This window comes from Lolium rigidum, chromosome 7, assembly GCF_022539505.1.
Source record: "Lolium rigidum isolate FL_2022 chromosome 7, APGP_CSIRO_Lrig_0.1, whole genome shotgun sequence".
NCBI classification, from domain to species: Eukaryota; Viridiplantae; Streptophyta; class Magnoliopsida; order Poales; family Poaceae; genus Lolium; species Lolium rigidum.
In genome coordinates this window covers 226,826,311-226,847,454 of record NC_061514.1, presented here as the reverse complement: position 1 = coordinate 226,847,454, position 21,144 = coordinate 226,826,311, and the positions used below count along the sequence as shown (strand labels likewise).

General features: G+C 39.8%; 1 protein-coding gene across 2 annotated transcripts; it reads right to left on the bottom strand.

The window, feature by feature from the left end:
- Window positions 1-3,350: 3,350 nt before the first annotated feature.
- Window positions 3,351-20,418, bottom strand: LOC124673689 (protein REDUCED CHLOROPLAST COVERAGE 1). Of its 2 annotated transcripts, none has more exons than XM_047209718.1 (26): window positions 20,209-20,418; window positions 19,259-19,362; window positions 19,079-19,140; window positions 18,896-18,988; window positions 18,624-18,696; window positions 18,127-18,480; window positions 17,601-17,668; window positions 17,367-17,498; window positions 16,605-16,646; window positions 15,682-16,206; window positions 15,443-15,600; window positions 14,795-15,347; window positions 13,913-13,975; window positions 13,731-13,832; window positions 13,321-13,638; window positions 13,157-13,249; window positions 12,877-12,978; window positions 12,683-12,787; window positions 10,455-10,588; window positions 9,355-9,538; window positions 8,071-8,202; window positions 7,714-7,826; window positions 7,448-7,538; window positions 4,212-6,614; window positions 4,055-4,121; window positions 3,351-3,651 (listed from the first exon to the last, which is right to left on the bottom strand). In XM_047209718.1, the coding sequence occupies exons 2-24, from the start codon at window positions 19,317-19,319 to the stop codon at window positions 4,362-4,364; spliced, it is 5,811 nt and encodes a 1,936-aa protein (XP_047065674.1). In that variant the 5' UTR covers window positions 19,320-19,362; window positions 20,209-20,418; the 3' UTR covers window positions 3,351-3,651; window positions 4,055-4,121; window positions 4,212-4,361. The 2 variants fall into 2 exon arrangements, with proteins under 2 accessions (XP_047065674.1, XP_047065675.1); XM_047209719.1 differs by having other exon boundaries at window positions 4,055-4,113.
- Between the last annotated feature and the right edge of the window lie 726 nt (window positions 20,419-21,144).

Below are 21,144 nucleotides of genomic sequence, written 5' to 3'. Positions count from 1 at the left end.
CTGTATATATAGGTCGGAGGCAGGGCGGCGGCCGCGCCACGCGTGGCATCGCCATTACTACGTGCGCAGAGGTAGGCGACGGCCGCGCGCCACGCGAGGCATCACTATTTACGCGGCTGCAGACTGCCGAAGCGACGCCTCGACGCTGCGTCACTGCCAGGCGGGCCCGACGAAACGTCCGCCAGACGCGAGCGGACACTTTCCGCGTCCACCGAGCGTTCACCAGAGACGCATCCCAAGCGCATATTTGGCCAGGTTTGCGTCTCCGCGGACGGCCTGATCACTTTGCGTCGCCCCGCTGAAGGTGGTGCCAGACGCATTTCCGGTCACGGCGGACAAAAACGCTCGCTGAGCGACCGTTTGCGTCGCGCCGCTGGAGATGCCCTTAGCTTGTTGTATATCACTCACCGGACACGGTCTCGTTCGTTCTTGTCCTCAGGACTTCCTTTGGTCCCGCTGCTTAGAGCCTGCTTGTTTTCGTGTATTTTAGTCAAAAATAGAGGTAAAAGTTACGGATCTACCTAAAACACGCTAATACATCCGGCTTGCTCCATATTATCCGGAGCTGGGCAGTATTTAATACTTCAATCCAAGCGGAGCCTTACTGTCTTCCTTCCCTCACATTACCAACACCGCCCCAATGAGTTAATTACTTTCTTATCATGGTGTTGCTTTCGTTTTCGTTGGTAGCTTGTCAGAAACCTACGTAGACTTCGTATAAGGACTTAGGGCATCCATCTTCTCACGATCAAGAGAACGGACCGACGTGCAGCCTTGACTGGATCGATGTGCGTTCAATCTTAGCAGCCCACAGCGGAGATCAGTCAGTTCGGTCAATAAAGGAGCCGTTATTTTGCTTAACCGGTGGCATTTCCTTGTAAATTCGTTCGGAAAATAAGAGTAATTTAAAGTTGAACTAACAAAGAGAAGAAATATTACTTCCTTTATTAATAGATAAATACGAAGATATATCCAATAACCGCTTCAAGGCAATTGAAACACCACTGCTTGGAAATATGTCTCATCGGTGTTTTAAGCATCTAGCTTGGAGGCTAACTAAAAACAACAACACTTGGAGGCTATCCACGCTTGTGCAAGTTGTTAGGACAAAGACCATGGCAGCTAGGTTCTTGTATGTACGTGATTTGTATCGTTTTTAGGGGTGTATGTACGTGATTTGAACTCCTCCCGATATCATGTAAACTTCTATGCATGTGTTGGTGAACCTCCAATTGCAGCATAGTAGTTTGTTGTCTTCGCACAATTTTTTAGAAATCATTTTAACCAATTTATCAGAATTAGCAAGTGATACACGGTCGAAAAGCTACGAAAAAACTCCAACTGTTCTGTATAGAACATTTTCTAAAAAAAATTAAGGTTTAGGATTAATTGTGGATATACTAAGTTATGTTTTGGAAGTTCCCTTTTGTTCTACCTGTTTTCCGGGGTCTTATTTTCAAACTACTTTTCGCTAATTATGCAAATATTATTCCATTACAAAAAGATTTAATTTTCAAAACATATACTTTTTAAAAAATTGCATGCCATTTAATGTAATACTATGTACAATAAAAAATAACTTCTATGTTTTTGGACTGTTTTTTTAGAGTGGACTTCAAGTTTTGTATACGATGAGCTTCTAAAATTCGAAAAGTAACTTCTGATTGTTGTTTTATATATGAGTACATTATTTTTTAGTTTTCAAAGCGAACTTTGGTTATTCTATGCAACGCACTGCTATGTTTTGCAGAGTGAACTTTCATTTTGTTTTATGTACAGTAGTTTTGCATAATATGGTCAGTGGCGGATCTACCCTTAGGCAAGGGGGTGCACATGACCCGGGTAAAAAACAAAATCCTTTGTTAAATTGCATTTTTGCACCACTTATATATCCCCTAAAAATCATATTTATCTATTGAGGCACCCTCTAGGCACCCGGGTTGCAAATGCTCTAGCTCCACCACAGATAATGGATATGTTAATTTTGTTACGAGTTTTGCATAATGGATATGTTAATTTTTGTGCGAAAGTTCTCTCAACATTGAAAAAGAAAATTCCCTCAAACCTTCCAAAAAATTATCTTTTCTGGATAAAAAAAAGGTGAAATACTGTATTTTATATCATCTCTTACCAAAAAAATAAAACTCTTTCTAATTAAGCAAAAAATCATTCATCTCCATTGGGCCTATTAGAGATAATAAATCGCTTTCTAATTTACCACTAGGATAATAAAAACTCTCAGAGACAAAACAGATCCAGCAATCACTTCACACATCAACATGGAAATCAATTGAGAACAAGCATCTTTTCCTAAATGATAATACCCTTATCCAGGCCCCACTAAAGAATGAACTGTCCAAATTTAGTAAGTGTACCACTTTGATCGAACAAGTGAAGTGCTTCACATAAATAAGTGTACCTAGGATATTATTTTTTCCATTTTTTTGAATGAATGTGAAATGCCGACCGGCAGTGAAATGTATTTCTCAGGTCCCAATGAATGAACTGATTGGAATTTTACTCAATAGGAACCTGGTCTTAGTTCTCACGAGCATTTACATCCAACATGGAGAACAGGTCAACAAGAAAACGAAATATCTCCTGCCTGTTCTCGAAAAAAGAAACACAAAATATATGCGGCTCTACATGTTCTCTAATTTATTTTAATTTTACTTGCCTTGTACTTGTACCGAACTCCCCAGAGAGGAAGTGAACTTCAAACAAGAAAATACCTAACTTCCAATCGTGTGTTTTTTACATCATCATGAACACCAGCTCCAAAATTTTTGCGATTATCTGAAGAACTGGTGGCGCACTTGGTCTTGGCTTACAAAGACGACGATGCAGTCCTAGACGCTCCAGGGCGCCATGAACTAGGTCCCGTCCGCTACTGCCGACAACACCAGGAGGAAGTGAAAACGACCACCACGACAAGCGTCTCTCAAGTGCAGAACAGGAAGTGAAAGGAGAGGAGAATGGACTGTGAGCTTCTAGGTCGTAACCAAGTGGACCTCCGGAGCTTGTGTTTTTTCATGTACTGATATGGAGTACCAGTTAAATCTAGCCCTTGATGCATTGGGGTATGTCAGGGTTTTACCATCTCCTTCTTCATAGGAGCAAACAATGGAGCACTATGGAATCAACTATTTGAGGTATGCCGGTATCTACGGCATTGGCGCATCGCATCACCCGAACTGGCTAACTTGCCGCAGTTGTGGCTTGCCGCCACCAGGTTGCGACTGCACATGTCCGCTCTCCCACAGTGTGCTTGGTAGCCGCTTTCGGCGGTGGTCAGACGCATAATGTTGGTGCCTAGCTTTGAAGAGAATACACATCAGAACATAGGAAGCTTTGCAGAATGGGGATTATTACTATTCTCATCAAAAGAACAACATTAGTTTCTCACACAAAAAAGCGAGAGATTATTACAGGTTGCAGGGTGCAAACAAATTTCTAAATCTCTAGAACCTAAGTTCCATACGCCCAAAATTTAGCCCGAAAACTCGGTCAGAATATTGTTTTTAGTCTATAGAAATTGAAGAAAAATATCAGTCTGCCAAGTATTTTTGCTAACACTTCCATCTTCTATTAGTTCCGGATCTCGCAAAACTCTCTGCATACCTTCTGCACTCTACACAGAATTGTCGACACCTGTGTGCAATGCGGGCAGAAAACAGTTAGCTACATGTGTGAAGACATCATTATAAGATAAAGTAGCACGGAGGCTGCAAACAAAAAGCAAGAATACATTCTATAATAGGCTGAATTGCAAAAACAAGGCAAGTCTTTTTTCTAGAATACCAAAGAAGGTAAATCTTCTCCTCTATTATTTTACTGGAGTAGTGACTAACTAACCCCCTCATATATATCATGCATTGGTTTGTTGTATTTGTGCAGGTTACAAAGGTGATTCAAAGAACACTAATCTTTTTATATATGCTTCTAGGAAGACGTAATCATTGCCAAGAACTAAACCAAAAACTTATCTATATACTGGGTACAACTAAGTCCAACATGTACAAGACCAAAATGATTATTGAGAAGGGAGCCATACCTTATTCGAAATATAAAGAAAAACGCCTTTATCCTTTCAGGGTAGCTTGGATTGATGAACTGCAGTTCTAGAAAATAACGACACTTAGCTTATTAGATGAATGAAAATCATACTTGGGAGGCAAGAAGTTCTTGCAATATATGTAGAAAATGATTACCTGGAACACTGAAGGAGCATTGTTGCTGCCTTCCAAATGCTCAGACAAAAAAAGAGTATCACATTTCAGTATCTTTCATATGGAGATCCATCGCAATTCTCTTTCATGTAATAATTTCATCGGTCAAAATTCAACTTTTTGGTGGATTCCTCAGTTGCCAGAAGAAACTACTTCAGCAAAAGAGACGCTCGCTGGCCTGAAGATGTCATTCTCTCTGACTACTCTGTTGTAGTCAAGCTTGAAAGAACGAGAGCTATATGTCTTGTTAAGCAAACTTATTGGGATCCTAAGAGTTTGTTTTCGCCTGCTTTTCCCCTTCAAAAATATCCGAAAACTGCCTTCATCTTCATTCTTCATGTTGCTTCCCAACTTCGTTCCACCTATATTAGGTGTGCTGTCTCCTGGCATGGCAGGATTAAGTTCAGTTTTAACGGCATCCTTTAACTCTTTATCATGTTCCTCTACCAAATTTTTGTTGCTGATCAAATTACCGCTGCCTACCACCACAGGGACCTCCATTTCCTCCTTCACTGCAACCATATTGCTGTCCAGTGAAGGTCCTACACTTACAACAGCTGCATCAGATAGAACATGTGTATCTGCTAAAGACTGAGAAATAGTGTCAGGAACATGTGGGGTCGGGATGTAAGCGACTGGATGACTGTTTGACCATGCTGGTCCTGGCACAAATTCAGACGCAGCTGGGCTCATATAAGGTTGCCATCCATAATGGTTAGGGCGAAATATAGTAGTGTTCATGGGAAATGTGCTGCTTGGAACCATCTGTGATTGACTGTATGGTGGATAAAGAAATGGCACAGGATGCAAGAGATTAGGAGATCGAGGAGCAGGAGGGTACAAATGATGTGGGGATGTGCACAGTGGAGGACCATTTGGCACCATATTTGAATGTCCAGGATGCATGGAGACATTCATAGGCCAGGGCCCAACACCTGGAATGGGACCTGGTGGTGGGAGACCAACACTTGCACTTACAGCAAGTGGGCTAAGGATAGCTGGAGGAGACGGATTGAATGGAGGTGCAGCAGCAGATAGCTTCTTATTAGACATCTCTTTTATATCAATATTACTTAGCAGCAATTCAGGCTTTGACTTCTCACTTTCAACAGCTCCAAGGCCTTCTGGCATACTTGCTGTATGGGCTGAAACTGTTATAGGTTCAATACTAGTTGGTAGAGATTCTTCAGGAAATTGTATGCCAGACTTTGCACTCTTTTCAGCTTTTGCGGGTACAGTAGAATCTGAGAACTCAGTGGCTGCACCACAGTTGCCACCACTTGTTGGTTCTTGACCTTTGTTACTGAATAAGGTAATGTCTGTTTTACCATCTGCAGAGCCACTGCCAGAAGATTTCTCAGTATTTGGTGTTAATTTATCTGGTAAGTCATCTTTCCCAGTATTGTCACTCTCATGTTCACTCTGTGACTCTCTGCTTTGTTCCGAATGCTGCATTTCTTCTGGCACATTGTTTCTTTCTTTGGAATTATTTGTATTTGAAGGCACAGATTTCTGGTCCACTTGAACTGCATCGACCAAGGAATCCTTCATTTCTTGTGCAATAATTTGACCAAGTGATGGGTGCAATACATCATCTCTAGGTTTTTGCATTTGAGTCTTGGCTATTGTACCTGGACGTGCCAATGCAACATCTTTGTATGATGGCGGATTTCCAGAACTTACAACCAAAGCTCCATGTGGCTCACTTGCTTTCATATCTACTGAATGATTGTGTACATGTGAATAAGCTATTTGGGCTTCTTCTTTACCACTTATCCGCTCTGTGGTCGTAGAAGTATCTTGCACTTCTGTGGAAGAAGTCGCTGGCTTAATCCGGTAGGTCATAGCCTTGTATATCTTACGACCAAACCTGGCAGTCGATGTCTGGACTTTCATATGCTGTTGAGGATCTGTGTATGCTGCAGGTACGACAGTTCTCTTCTTCAAGAAGTAATAACGGTTATTTGAATAGGAATTCCTTGGCTTATATTGGGAAGCATCTACTGGTGTATGATTCTCAGAGTCATATGCCTTCCTTATGGCGGGCCGGTAATGCTTTATCTGTTTTCCTAAAACTGCAGCTGATTTAGGTCTTTGAACAGGAAGCCAACCATCATCCTGTTCTAGTATTTCGTCTTCAAAAATCTCCCTAGGTGAATTGATGTTCACCTCAGCTCTCTCTACCAGCTGTTCAGAAGGTGGTGAAACCTCCATGGATAAAGGACTCTCTTTAACCTCAGTTTCAGGAATATCCATGACCTTAGCACTATCATCTTGCAGCAGCTCGTTACTTGGCTTTTCCTCATCTATAATCGCAATAGTAGAATCTCTTGGAGATGTATCAGGACTTACTACATTTGAATTCTCACTCGAATGTGATAAAACCTGACAGAAATAGTATACAATGAATAAATTTTGAAGTGGCATGTACAGTAATGCTAAAAAACCAAATGTCCAGTTATTCCAGTTATAACATACATGAGTGCCTTAATTTTTTTAAAGAAATATTGTCTAACTGGTAGCCTTTTGAAAAAACAAAACCAGGTGCATTGAGTTTCAGATATACAGGGAGGGCCGGGACTGTGCGGTTTGAACACTGTCAATATGTGGAAGAACTGAAACTGTATATACACAGAAATCCTCAATAGTACCTGACAAGATTATCTACTATCAAACATACGCAGTTGTGGCATAAGGTACTTGATTGGATAGGTTCGTATTAACCATGGACATTCAGTGAGCCGCAACAGTGATAAGAGCTCCCCAGGGATAGAAATCATATTTTAACACTACAAAATAGATGAGAGCCACCATTACAGGCTCGATCCACAACAGCACCAAAATTGATTGCCAATTTTATGAGTGCTAAATTCACTATAGGGTAGAGAACCCATTTCTCCACAAAGTTATATATAAAAAAAATCAAGATCCCGTACAATATAATTGCATGTTATCTATTTAATCACTATGCAAACAGAGAGGTACTGTTCTGCTGCCGGTCAGCAAAGTTAACAAGAACTCACTTTCTAGTGAACAATTTTAAGACTCACTTTCTCTTTGAGAAACTGGGCAGTTGCACTATGAGGTTACTTGTTCATCGATACTACTAAACTTTGTTAACCATCTCGCAGTCTGATATTTCTCCATCCAAGTTAGTTCCTCAACGAGGGCATACCGATTATCTTCAAATTAGGCAAAGTAAAAATTACATAACTAACCTTTATGCTTGAGTACCTCCTCTTGCCTGATTCGGAATCTCTTCCTTTGCTTTCTTCGTTGGGATTGATGTAATCAAGAAGATCAGATACACTGCAAGTGCAAATAAAGGCAGTCAATACAACATGTGAACAGTCCAAAACAGTGTACAGCTAAGATCTATGATAACCGATACCAGTTTTTTGTGCTGTGCACTAGTTAGCACAACACAAACAGAAATTTCTCTTAAGGATTAAATTGTGGTTTCATTGGCAAAACTAAATTGCACCTTAGGTGTCCTTTACTAGCAATTGATGCATCAGGTTTTCGAGTTCCATTGCGGGCAGCTTCTTGTTGCTCAATTACTTTCGATTCAAAGTATTCAAGCCACGCCGCAGCATCCTGCAATGCGAAAGGCAACACTATTAAGGATGTTCTAGGAACTAATTGAAAAGTGAACGGTTCCGTTCATATAGCTAAAAAATAGTTGAAGCGGGGAAAGAATCAATGTCCATCTGTAACTAGATGTCATTTGCACATTGAGTTGCTCTCTCAAATGTACAATCAGAATTACACAATTATTTTGATGGAAAAAAGAGGGAGTAGATTTTCAGCATTTCAACTATACTGTTCCATAGAAGTAAACCTGAGTCCGAAGATCATCTGGTCCAAGTTTTGCACGAAGGATTTGCAAGGTTGTCTGCTCATGCTGAACACTCAAGGAATAAGCTTCCATCAATGAGAGAGCAATGGCGATAGCATGGTAGCTCGCAGCAGTCTACATATAATAAAAGAGTATGTCAGTCGAAAGTAATATTAAATCATGGAAAATGAACAATTTTCTTCTTCATGGGTAGTCAATAAATAATAAAAAAACACCTGCAAGGCCACTTAGGCTCCATTTGGCTTAGCAGTGGATTATGATGTTGCATTTTTTCTTGAACATTGATTAAGCCATTTTTCTGAACCGCTTTAGATATTTGGGTGTTTGCTTAATTTTTTTCTTCCAAAAGTTGCAAGTAAACATATATTGGCTACCAGAACATGTGAGACAAAAGAATTGGCTAACAGAATTTATCTAACTTTACTTTAGTGTGATCTACCAAACAGAATAATCAACTTTTCAACCAAAAAACAACTAGCTCTCCACTGACTGGTATTTTTAGCATGTACCAAACTGAATGTTGCTCACCGTGATTTTGCATTTTCCTTTTTGATATCAGAACCATAAATACGCATGCCACTAAGAAGTGTGCAGTGTGGTGCACACACAGGAACGAGCTTCCGAGCTCATGCCTAGAATTGTGGAGGCCAGGAAAAAAATCACCCCTCTAGGAGCACGGGCAATAATTTTTTGGTGCATTTATGGCAACGAAAAAAATCTTCCACCTAAGCTTGTTAAGTTATTAAGGTATCAATTAAAAATTTCTGGTGTATTTTTTAGTCAACAAGTGAGAATTTTTTAAGCGTCATTTAAAATGAACAACATCCACAGTTAACAATTACTCCCTCCGTCACCAAAGACATGACGTATAAAGTTACTCAAAAATTCAATTTTTTTAAAGTTTGACCAAATATATAGAAGGAAATATCAACAACTACAATATCGAATAAATATATTATAAGTATATATATACTCCCTCCATTCCATATTAGTTGCTGTTGATTTAGTACAAAGCTGTATTAAATCAACCATAACTAATATGGAACGGAAGGAGTATCTCATTGTGGACCTATGGGTATTGATTTGATATTGTAGATCTTTTTTTTTTGTATATACATTTGGTTTAACTTAGAAAGAATTGACTTTTCGACCAAATTTATACGCCATGTATTTGGGGAAAGAGGGTAGCATCATACTATGTGATCATTCGCCCTAAAAAAAGCATGGCAACAAAAAAAACATTTAAATTCCCAGAAAGATTATTACCTGGATATGATCAGGTCCAAGTAATCTCTGGTTGCACTTTAGAGCTTTGTGCAAGTACCTAAGAGCTACATGCACATTGCCCAAGCCTTCCTCCATCATAGCTACATTAATATATGTCGCAGCTGTGTTTGGATGAGATGGCCCGCATGTAAGATGCAGAAGATATAATGCACGCTTGACGTACCTAATTTGCACAAAAGGTTAATATTTTTGGACATACTGTAGAAATGAACTTCAATCATCAGAACTGCACGCTATACAAAGGAGTATCAAACGAATAGCAAGTGTAGCTATGTATTTTTCATTCATGCCCTTAGATTTCCACATGATACAATAGCTTTGCTATCAATGAAACAACCTTCTAGACAGGCTCATACACAAGAAGATAAACAGTTCTTCACTTTGTAAAGACATGTGAGCTTAAGAGGAATTATGAAGAGATTTACATGGAAGGACTCTACTACACCATTTTTACCATCTGGAATCTTGCCCAATGATATAAAAACACTACATATGCTTGTGGATTAGCTAAAATATCGGTGGAACATAGCAGGACCTAAGGATTCAATTATAATTAATGAGCTCGTAACATCTGCCGATATTACAATTGATGGTTATAAGGTATTCATGCTAGATAGGGTCTAGGGATATCATTTCTGTTTGTTATCATTAACATTAATTGAGTGAAAACTTAGAGATAGCACCTCAGACACAAAATCAATTGGAAGAAGACTAACCAGCTAGTTCTACTCACCCTTTGCATTATTATCGTAAAGACATGCTTATTTTCTAATCCAATCAATAAAGCATAGAGAGAGAGAGAGAATCAAATATGCACATTTGACTGACAAGTTTTCTAACAAGAAAACAGTTACAGTCTGAAAAGATTGTAAAATATATTCTTAGCAGAAATTACTTCATTCATTTCCTTTGGATACCATATTGTAAAATAAGTTCATCCACATGACTAGCTTTTTTATAACATAGAATGCCATAAGCGCGTCTAAGGTCTCCTACTCTTTGAGATATATACAATTTTTCTTCAACTTACACCTGGAATGCCATGTATGAAATAAAGGACTTCCATAAACTGAACTTACTTCAGAGCCAGTTCTGTATGTTGTAGACGATAGTAGAAAACAGCAAGGTCTCCGTAACTCTTCATTGTATCAGGGTGATCAAGGCCAAGTTCTCTCTCATTGATGTCTAAGGCCTTTTGCTGATATATAGTAGCCTGCATTTGTTTAGGCACATATTATATTCTGTCTATAAATGCTTATAAGATAGGATACAAAAGTAAATTTTGAGTTTGAAATAACTATCAAGGATTTGATGAGGCACCATAATTTGCATCTACAAAACACAGCAATTTCAAATCCTCGGTTCAGCTAGCTCCAGTGTACCAAAATACTGAATAAAAGGCCAAGATAAAGTTTCACCGACTCGATATGATTATCAACATTTTGAGGTTCATTCATTGTTTGTATGTTTATAATTATATGGCATAAACAAAAAGTATTTGAAAAAATAATCATGGGCAAAAGTAATTATTATTTGACATGATACGACATGATATATGTATATCACGTTGGAGATGTTTAACTAACAATTATCATTTTTAATTACATTGACATCACAGATTAATGGTGATAGTACAAAATGTGAATGGGAGTAAGAGTGCAGACAATTATCAAACTTCAATGTTTTATGTTATTTGCGTGAACGATTGCTAAAAGGCCGGTAGTTTCACTACACATGCAGGAAAAAAAAAAGATGGCCACGATAATGTTTTATGTTATTTTGTGATTTAAAAACACATATTTCTCTGAATTTCATGTAACAAAACTGTTTGGAACAATATAGTCTATTTTGCCTTCTCATCCAACGAACATTGGAATTCCCTTAGTGGTTGGTGAGTGTTAAGCAACTGTGTGTGTTGGATTGGATAGAATTATATATTTTAACCGGAATTTTGTATAAGCTAAGCTCCAAATTTTGGATATTGTAGCAGTCGGGGCTCAGTGTTGGGTCAGTGTGTTACAGGCACTTACGGTGTGAGGTGACCATCCCTTTACCATTTATACTATTTTAGAAGTTAGAACACTTGCCGGCACATTTTGAATTCATTAATTAGTAATATGAAGAAAGACTTTAGGTCTATAGATGTTTTTTCTGTGAATTAGGTCTACAGATGTTAACGTAAAATCCTGATAAAAAGTGCAGCAGAATCTCAGTTTTATCGGAATGTGTACTATATGCTTCCCTGCATATTCCTTAGGTGTTATAGCTTGTGTAATCCAGAGCTATAACGCCTTGAGTATCCTTGGCTCACAGTTCAACTGAAAAATTGCTTACTGGAAGTATGGGCAGGTAATGATCAGCAACAACTTCGCCGCAAGCTAGAAACCTAGTGTCGCCTCCACATCTGTCTCCTCCATAGGTCGGTTTCCCCTCCTCCGGCCGCCCCGCCGGCGTCAGGAGGGATGGGGAATCCGATCTATGCATGGAGTTTTTAATAAAGTAATTATTTCAAGATATTAGGTTAGGGTTTTGGTAGCCATCTTCTTTGTGGCCTCCACCTCAATAGAGATGATGTTGTCTACAATAAGAGATCTTCGGCCCTTCGTTCGACGACGAGATCTCCTTTCCGACAATAGTGGTGGTGTTGGAAGATTAAAGTTCTATAGGTATGGGCCTTCAGATCTTGCTTCGCTGGATCTATTTTGGATCTTTTCTAATGGTTGCGACGAGGAGGATTATCATCGCAATATTTGTCACTGCTATTACGTTCTTGACGATGGTGATTCATACTCTCGGCTCCTCAACGACATACTGGTGTTGGTACTCTTGCCGATATTGATTGACTACTTTGATGGATGTGCGCGTGCATGTAGCCTTGACATTGCGGCTTAAATTAAAATTATGGAAGAATCTCCTTTGTTATGTAATATGTACATGTCAGTGGTTTGGTATTTTTCTTCGGCTATCTTACATAAAAGAACAAGATTGTGTCAAAGAGTTTGAAGACCTCGAAGATTTTCTCATTTTTTAGACTTTATTTTGTTCGCTGGAGACAGCTCATGTAACTCTACCATGTACTATTTCTTACTATAAATATCTATAGTATTGATTGTCAAAAAAAACGCTTAGAAGATTCTATGATTTCAGTCTTAAACAACCATATCCACATAACCATAGTGCAATAACATGCAAGTTTTCCTATCGTGTGTCACGTTCAGTAATCCTCACAAAAAAGCGGCAACACTCCCATATTCTTAAAAATATGCTTAGCAGTGAATATCGGCAGTGCAACTGAATAAACATATACCTGATTAAAATCACCAGTGTGGTACAAAACAACAGCTAGAAGGCTATAAGCTCCAGCTGTCATTCGATGATAGGGACCACACACCATTATAAGCTTGGCAAGAGCCTGCATTCATACATAACATAATAATGAGTTCCCAAGAGATCATATCAAAAGAGTTTCAAAAAATAAATGCATGAGATTTTACAAGATACCTTAGTCCCATAATTAACAGCATCTTCAAGTTTACCCTTATCAAGAGCCGTTTTAGAGGATTCGAGGAGTTGCCTTCCATCTGCAGATGAGCACGCAACTTGCTGCATTTTTTAAGAACATATCAGTTGTATTTATGTGCTACTATATTATATCTAATGAGTTCTCAAAACACAGATAGTCATATGTGATTATCAAACCATGCCAGCACAATGTGATTCTGTATCTTGAGAAAAATTGACCTGGGAAGAAACTCTAAGACTATAGCTTGTAGATTTTTACCTTATGTACAGGCACCAGGCTAATAATGTCCTGTTTGTAAAATGGGAAAGCAGAATCCATGACAAAATCTCGGGGTGCCAATTCAATGCCCACCTAAAAGTAAATATTCATCTTAGTAATTGCACCAAGTGTGAGAAATTTCAGAAAGATTAAAACACTTTTACCTTATGGCATAGTCCTCTCAGTATAGCGTATTTCCTCACATCATCATAATGTTGCTCTGTGAGCTCAAACTGGTATCGCTTTTTCAAGAAAGCAACGAGCCATCTCCACACTACGGGATGCACAGCAGGTGAACTTCCAGATAATTCAGATTCAGGGACCCCAAGAAGTAAGTTCATCACTGCAGCGATTGTTAATGCTAATTGTCGCATGTCGGAAATGGCAGCAATCACAGATCGGACAATATGCTTGAATGCTCTCACTATCATTTCATGCACACAAAGGGACTGTACGTGTGAAAGCTTCTCTGAAAGTTTGACCTACATAGGTCGTTCTCAGATTAGCACCTATCAGGCACTCCAAAAGAGATGGCATTCATCATGCTCAAATGAAAACATTACTGCAGACTTACAACTCGTCCGAGGGATCGCATCTGTAGGCCCCTGGTATGCATGAAATCTGTCAAGGTCCTACCATCAACAGGTGAAAGTTCCAAAGAACCAAAATCGGCAACCTAAATAATTTTGAGGTTAGTTCTTATGCCTCTCAACTAAAAAAGATTAGAATATTCATCTTTCATATGATGACGCGTACCAGCTTAGGAAGTGCAACTTCATCATAGTACTTCAGAGCCATCTCAATCAACTCAGGTGGTGACTGTAGAGCAGAAGAGATTAGTCTATAAACTTTATGCACGATTAACGCCTAAGAATAACCATTTGGTTAGCAATCTAGCTAAAACAATGCCTAGTATGTTTGATACAGCTGATTTTATTATTTTTCAGAATTCAGAAGTAGATCCAACAAAAATCAAGAAAGTTAAAAGAACAGCATATTTGATGTTGTTTAAAAGTTAAAACTAGTGTGACTGATGTAAAAGCACTCGACCAAAGGTACTAGCACTTTTTGTGAAAATACAGGCATTTTAATTTGACTAGTGTGACTGATGTAAAAGCACTCGACCAGGCACTAGCACTTGTGGCATTTTAATTTAGAAGAACAACCACCACCACCAAGTAGTAAACCAGGCCTCAAACTAGTGTGGATTGGGAGAACAGTGGTGCGCTTAGCCAACCTCACGACGCTTTCAACCTCTTGTGCGCGCCTGAGGTAGGATTCACAACTTTAAGGTTGTGAGTTAGTCAAGAACACATTTTTTTGAGAAAACGCAAAAGACTTTTGTGTTTCATATCATTGGTAAAAAAGACATTTTTCCAACCCCTCCAAATCATACCTTTGATATCCCTCATATCAGCAAACAAAATATCATATGCAATGCAATTATGCCAGTAATCTGTGAATCATATATGATTTCCAAAGATTTATAATCGCAATGTGAAGGAAAATCTATTTAAAATATGACTTTAATTTTCTGAAAACAAATGTGAAATGAGAAGGGTATAAGATAGGATATGCAAGACACCAAACGGCAGACTGTGAAATCAACACTTGCTATGAAATTTAATGCATTTCTACCTTCTGATGGAGCCCTGTTTCTGAATCTTTCAGCCTTGTAAAGGCAGAATCCGGTAATACATCCTTCAGCAAGCTTTCATTCTCGGAGGCAATGCAGTCTCCTTGAGGCAATTCTACAGATGATGGCTCGACTTTCTGGCTTTCCACAGAGCTTATTCCATCAGACAAATTTTTGTTCCCTGATGAGGGTCCCTTTTCAGCAGTATCAACCACATTTTTAGAGTGCTTAAGAGCTTTGAGCGGCTTCCCAAGTCCTTCAATCTTGGTTTCTTTCACAGATTTGTCCGCCATTTTCTTCTTTTCCTTCTCACCACCTTGTTTTTTCTCCTTATCAGAATTTTTCTGATCTTGCAAGTGCTGAACCCAACAGGCACCCAATTCCCATCTCATAAATGATTGTTTATCAGTCTCCTCTTCCTCAAGCTTTCGAAGACTTTCCTTCAACAAGTTCTCAGCAAAAGTTTGTGCTGTAGTTAGTTCTTCCTGCCTGTGACTTTGTGTATGTATCTTTTTTTCTCCAGTTGCACTGGCTTCATTTAGGAGCATTCTCAAACTAAAACAATAAAAAGATATAATAACCAGAAAATGGGATAAGAAGCAGAAACTTCAACAAAAACTAGAAGAACAACAGAAAGTGATGCTACCGACCTGTTAATGTTCAATGCATGGGCACCCCCTTCAGGTTGATCTGTGATATCAGCAGGCTTAATAGAAGAATTCACAATGGTTTTCTCGATATTGTTAACCTTCGCTACAGCAACATACCCGCAGTATCTAAGATTCACAATGCCCAAACTGTCAACATCCTGCAAATTAGAGACAAAATTAGGGAAACCCACACGTTTTACCTGAATATGAGAGAGATCACCTTAATTTTAAACTCATACATGTGCAGCAGTATTTTCATCTGCAGTTATTCCTTTCAAGAGGTTCCTCTCTGCAAGATGCTTAGAGTCCATTCCTGTGGCTCGGCTTCCATCTATCTTAGTGTCCAACTTGCAGCTTGCATCTGAAGAATCTCTTGTGACAGTGATGCTAAAATTTCCCACTGTCTCAGAATGCAAAACGTCATCTATCTTGGTTGAGGCTAAGACATCTGTACTCTCCATTACATGTCGGACGGCTGCAATAGCTCTAAAGATGGCAACATCTACGAATAGGCTGTGAAGCAGGAATGCTCTCCTGTCACGAATTTCCCTCTCCTCGGCGGTTTTGCAAGGCATAGATGTGAGATAAAGAAACTCATCGGCCCATGGTAACATGTCACTTTTTCCATCCCTTCCCCAACCACCTCCATTGCCTCCCCAAGTTTCATCCTCGGCAGGAAGGGGAGGAAATGTTGATGGTGACTGGGCAGCAATTGGAGGAACAAGCCATGTATTTGCACGATAACCATAAGGAAAATTTCCAAACTGCAATATACAAGCAGTTGTAATTAAATCATTATGTACATTAGATAGGAAACAATCGCTGATAAGGATGTTATGGAGCATGGAGCACGTGTGTCACAAAAAACATGTTTACTTATGAAGCTGCAAGGAAAATTGTGATATTTAGCCGCAATATACTAGATGAGCACCAAATGAAAGAAACTGAATAATGAACATCAGCATACTGTAGAAAGAAGGCTTCCTAGAACAAATCCAAAATTTTTTTGCTACTTTAAGTGCACTAAAATTTGTTCAACTCCTTTTCAGACCAGTCATTACGCCCCAGCACATAATAATCCAAATACAATGTCAGAGTATTTGTGAAGGTTCTGTCGAAAAGAGATGTACGATGAAATACCCCAAAAGGGGTAACAACAAACCTTGTTTCGTTCCAAAAATGCCTTCATAAGATCCTCGTATGCCTAATTCATATAAAAAGAACATAAAAGGATTAAATTCATAGAAAAGATATACTAATATGGAAGAACAGAATGCACAGTTTCTTACAGAAATATTTACATGTTGCTATAAACTTGTTTGCAATTACGAACCATAAGTAGTTTTCAGAAAGGGAATTTGGCACCAAGCCACTGTATGTTTGGCAAATCCCAATTTGTAGAACAACAACTATGCAGTGCCATGCTCAACTATCGTTTTTAGTATGTAGTAAAATTGTGATTTCATTCCAATATTTGTTCTCCGGCCCCTAGGCACCACATAATGCAGCAACACAGAAAGTTATTTTCAGCAGTATAAACATGAAAAGTGGAGGAACTCAGAGATGATGCCGAAATATAATTTGCCAATTCAAAACTTCTAGAAGCTGACGGAAGTTCGGAATTCTATCGTATTTTTTTTTTGTTCTTTTAATTCAATCTTCTCAATTTTTATTGCACAAAAGCATGCATGATACATATGTTCACAATCATACATGTGTTAGAAAAATAGATCCAAAATCCAGCAGTATTATTAACTATTAACATCACTAATTGTATATCAATTCATTGGTGGCTATAGCTTCAAGTGTGAAAATGAATCAAAAGGTAATATACAGCGCAGGACACAAGGTAATTATATAATAATTTTGAAACTAGCCTATACAAAAAATTTAAACAATTAACCAGGACGTGAGATGAACTAACATTATCAAATGCTCTGCTGAGATGCCTCAATAGGTCGACAAGATTGTGGCACAAAACACGCTGCTTCCCAAAACTGAAGAAACCCTTTCTCCGAGCTTCAACAATAACAAATTTCCCATTACAAAGCTTCGCCTGCAAGTCAGACAACGATTCTCCGATTAGAAAAGATGTATTCTATTTTACGATGAATAGTGTAAAAGTGTTGTCAAAGATACAACTATTAACCATGTTTACCTCAAGGTAAAAGAGATGATCATCAGACGGTTGCTCCTCCTGTCGAGGTTGAGTCACTCGCTTTATAACTAAATTAAAGAGTTAAAATATCTCAGCCAACACAAGAATTTGTATGACTAGAGAGATATGTTCATCTCTACAAAGTTCAAGCTGATATCTCATGCTTAGCATTCAATATAAATAATGAGGAAACCGTTAAGGTGCATGAAGTACTATTGCAAGGACGAACTGTGGTGAAGTGGTCAGCAAAGATATATATGGACAAATAGGCGACAGCCGACTTACAAGATAAAAAGTGAGGAGGGCCAGCAAACCTTGCCCACGGCAGTCATATAGTTTGAGTTTCAGGACACTGTTAATTCCATTTCAGGTGTACCATGCTTTAATATTCTTTGGTTGCGAATAATTGTATTGTTTGTGTCAGTAATTATGAAACGTCCAACGGAACACTCTAAAAAAAAATAGGTGAACTAGAGAGATTAATTACAGGTGTTTGGAGAGGCTGTCAGAGAGGCTTAATACTTACAGTGGAGGGGTGGTGTGAGGTTGGCAAGGGAGAAGAACTCGTAGAAGGCTCCGAGGCGGGGGCACGCACCGCTCATCTCTGCCTCCAGCTCCGCCGAAGCCGCAGCCTCTTTGGCTGCCGCCTCGGCATCCTTTGCAGGCGACTCCTTGGGAAGGGGTGGCGGCGAGGCCATGCGGCGCCCACCCGAGGAGCCAGCTGCGGCAGGCTTGGAGTTCGAGAGCTCCTTGGCAGTATCAGCGTCCTTTGGGGACGGAGGAGGCGGCGGCGGCGGTGGCAGGCCGAAGGAGGCGGTGCAGGCAACAATGTCCAGCAGCCTCCGCACGTGCGCCACCGCGCTATCCTCATCATACTCCCCTGCATTGTGAATTTTGTAATGTAAGGTTTATCTCTAAACACGATGGGAGATAATTTAATAGAGTGATCATGTTATGTGAAATCTAAGATAAAGTGATACAAATTAACATGTTTTTGTGGGTATATAGTAAGTATAACCATACCTTCTAGGAGGGTGAGAGTATATGGCTTCAATGTCGCAATATCAGCACCATCCTTCAAGTGACCATCACGAGTCTGTTGACAAATGAAACCGTAAAACATGACAGAATTAAAATGATTAAGCTGGCACGATCACCCTTATCGATAGATGATTTCCCGGATCAGTTTTTTGCACGATCGTTACAAGGATTTTTTCTATTTGTAAGCATATCACCGAATTTTCCATGGCTGCTGTAGTATTATGAAGAGACAAAAGAAAATGTTATAAATATACCTCATGCGAGAGGGAGTAGTTTGTGATTGCACACGTGGCGGTGTTGACGCAGAGCAGCCTCCTCACATCAATGATCCTGTCCGTGGAAATCCCCTGCATCAAGTTGTTGGTACATTATTATTGGAGTTACATTACAATGTGGACAGATTTGGCTGAAATAGCTGCAGCAGCGGGAAACCAAACCTTGAGAATGACATCAGACTGGTCCGGCAGGTTGACGATGATGTCAATGGCCACAGGGAGGACTAGCAGTAATTCATCAAAGAAATTTGGAAATGATCAGCTCAAATGAACACTCTACCTCTAGGAACAAACGAATATGACAAGCTGATTAATCAATTGGTGCAAAGGAAAAATAACTACCTTTCTCATCTTTCTTTTTCTTTTCACCCTTGGCCTTTCCACGCTTGCTCTTGGGCGCCATGAGCGCACCAAACAGTGAGCAAGCTCAGCACAAAGATGCCCACCTAGACCATGCAATCAAAAGGAACACATTCAGTAGGATTCACGAGTGCAACTGGAGGCAAGCTGCCTGAACATGTGGCACACGTTAGAAGGAACATAGCAGAAGAGAGTGATGGTGGCTTCACGAGCCAGAAACAATTGCAGTCAGGACAAAATAGGGAGCTGTCCTTCACATGTGTATACTAGTTAGACGTGAAAGAGAAAGAATAGTTCACCTCACGACACAAGATAATATTGACCAGGAAAAAACGACGGTGCGAATGAAGTGCAAGCAACAACTGACGGTTGCTCTAACACCACAAGGTGAATTAAAGTCTAATTTCTTCTTCTTCTTCTTCTTCTGGTACGTGTTTCCGAAACGAGATAATTACGCTCACCCATATATCGACTGTAAGAAAGAATTCAACAAGTGGATATGCTGTGACCAACTACAAAGGGATAAGGTGTAGGAGAACCAACGGACCAAGTTACGTGTGTCCATTTTGAAGACAAAATGAGTTCAGGACAAATCTTGGCGCACAAAGAAGACAATGGTATACAAGCAGCAGGGGATTGCAATTGAAACCATGGATATAACAATGGACACCAAGGCAAAAATGTTTGGGGAATTCAGACAATCGGAAGGACATTCAATTGAAAATGGGCAGAATAGGTACAGTTTACAGAGAAGCAGAGTGCTCCATCCTCGACACTTCATATACAGGCAGGCACAAAGTCATGTTGTTCACACACGCATATCGACTAGAAAACCCATCAATTGAACGCACAGTAATACAAAATTGGCATGAAAATGTCACAGAGCTGGGGATTAATGGATACAAAGAAACCAAACAAGAGCAGGAATTTACCAATGGGGCTGGTGCTCAGCTGCAGTCCACAGTATTATTTGTTGCCGGAGCAGCCAAATGGAAGTTCAATTTCCCAAGCAAGTAGCTAAGGTATGGAGAAAGGCAGCTGAGATGAGGTTTACTGGGATAAGAGAGAGAGGTGCAGGAGCAGAGGGTGTAGCAGCAGAACAGTGCAAAGGAGCGTGAGAGTGAGGGAGGGAAAGATAACGAAAGGGGTTGGGGGCGAGGGGTTGATAAGGGTGGAATGGTGGAGATTTAAGATAGGGTCTTCATTGGCCACTTCTCTCACGCGAGCAGGCCGGGCCCCAAATGACAGCCCAGCCAAAAAGAAACGCTCATGTCGCCCGCAAACCCTATAAAAGAAGGGAGGGACACTTCTTGCTCCCTCCTGGCTCCGAACTCCGAAGCACGCAGGTCGGAGGAAGAGCAATTCGTCTTCGCACCAACTCGGGGATGCGCCGGCCCATGGCAGTGCATACCTGTGATGCGGTTTTCAGCCACAGCGGCCATGTCCTCGCCGACGACAAGAGGAAGATTGGATGCCCGGGAAAAAAAGAGAGAGAGGAAGATTGGAGAATCGGGAGAGTATGCTGCGGTCTTCAGGCCTATTCAACGCTTATATCGCGAGTTCAGGCGAATTCCTAGGCCATTATTTTCCCTTTAATAATAAATCAAAAGATCGGCTCGCCACATGTAGTCTTTTTATTTGCAAGAAAAAAGAAAAAGTGGGATGAGGATGAGAGAGAAGGTGGTTTTGGGAGATGTAGTTTTTCATATTTTTTTAAAAATGAAATTTGAAAATGAAATTTATATTGAGTTGTATATTCGAATTACGAGCGGTTTTCACGGTTGGGCTCCTCACCGTGAGATCTTTAAAACTAGTGATGAGTGCATTTTTAAAGCATATTTATTTAATGTTTTTTCATAAGTTGTAAT

Coding starts and splice junctions, on each gene's coding strand:
- LOC124673689 (XM_047209718.1), bottom strand. CDS start 19,319: ATGGCGCCCAAGAGCAAGCGTGGAAAGGCCAAGGGTGAAAAGAAAAAG. Junction 18,697..18,895: donor ACTACTCCCTCTCGCATGAG/GTATATTTATAA, acceptor ATTTGTCAACAG/ACTCGTGATGGTCACTTGAA. Junction 17,499..17,600: donor ATCATCTCTTTTACCTTGAG/GTAAACATGGTT, acceptor TCTGACTTGCAG/GCGAAGCTTTGTAATGGGAA.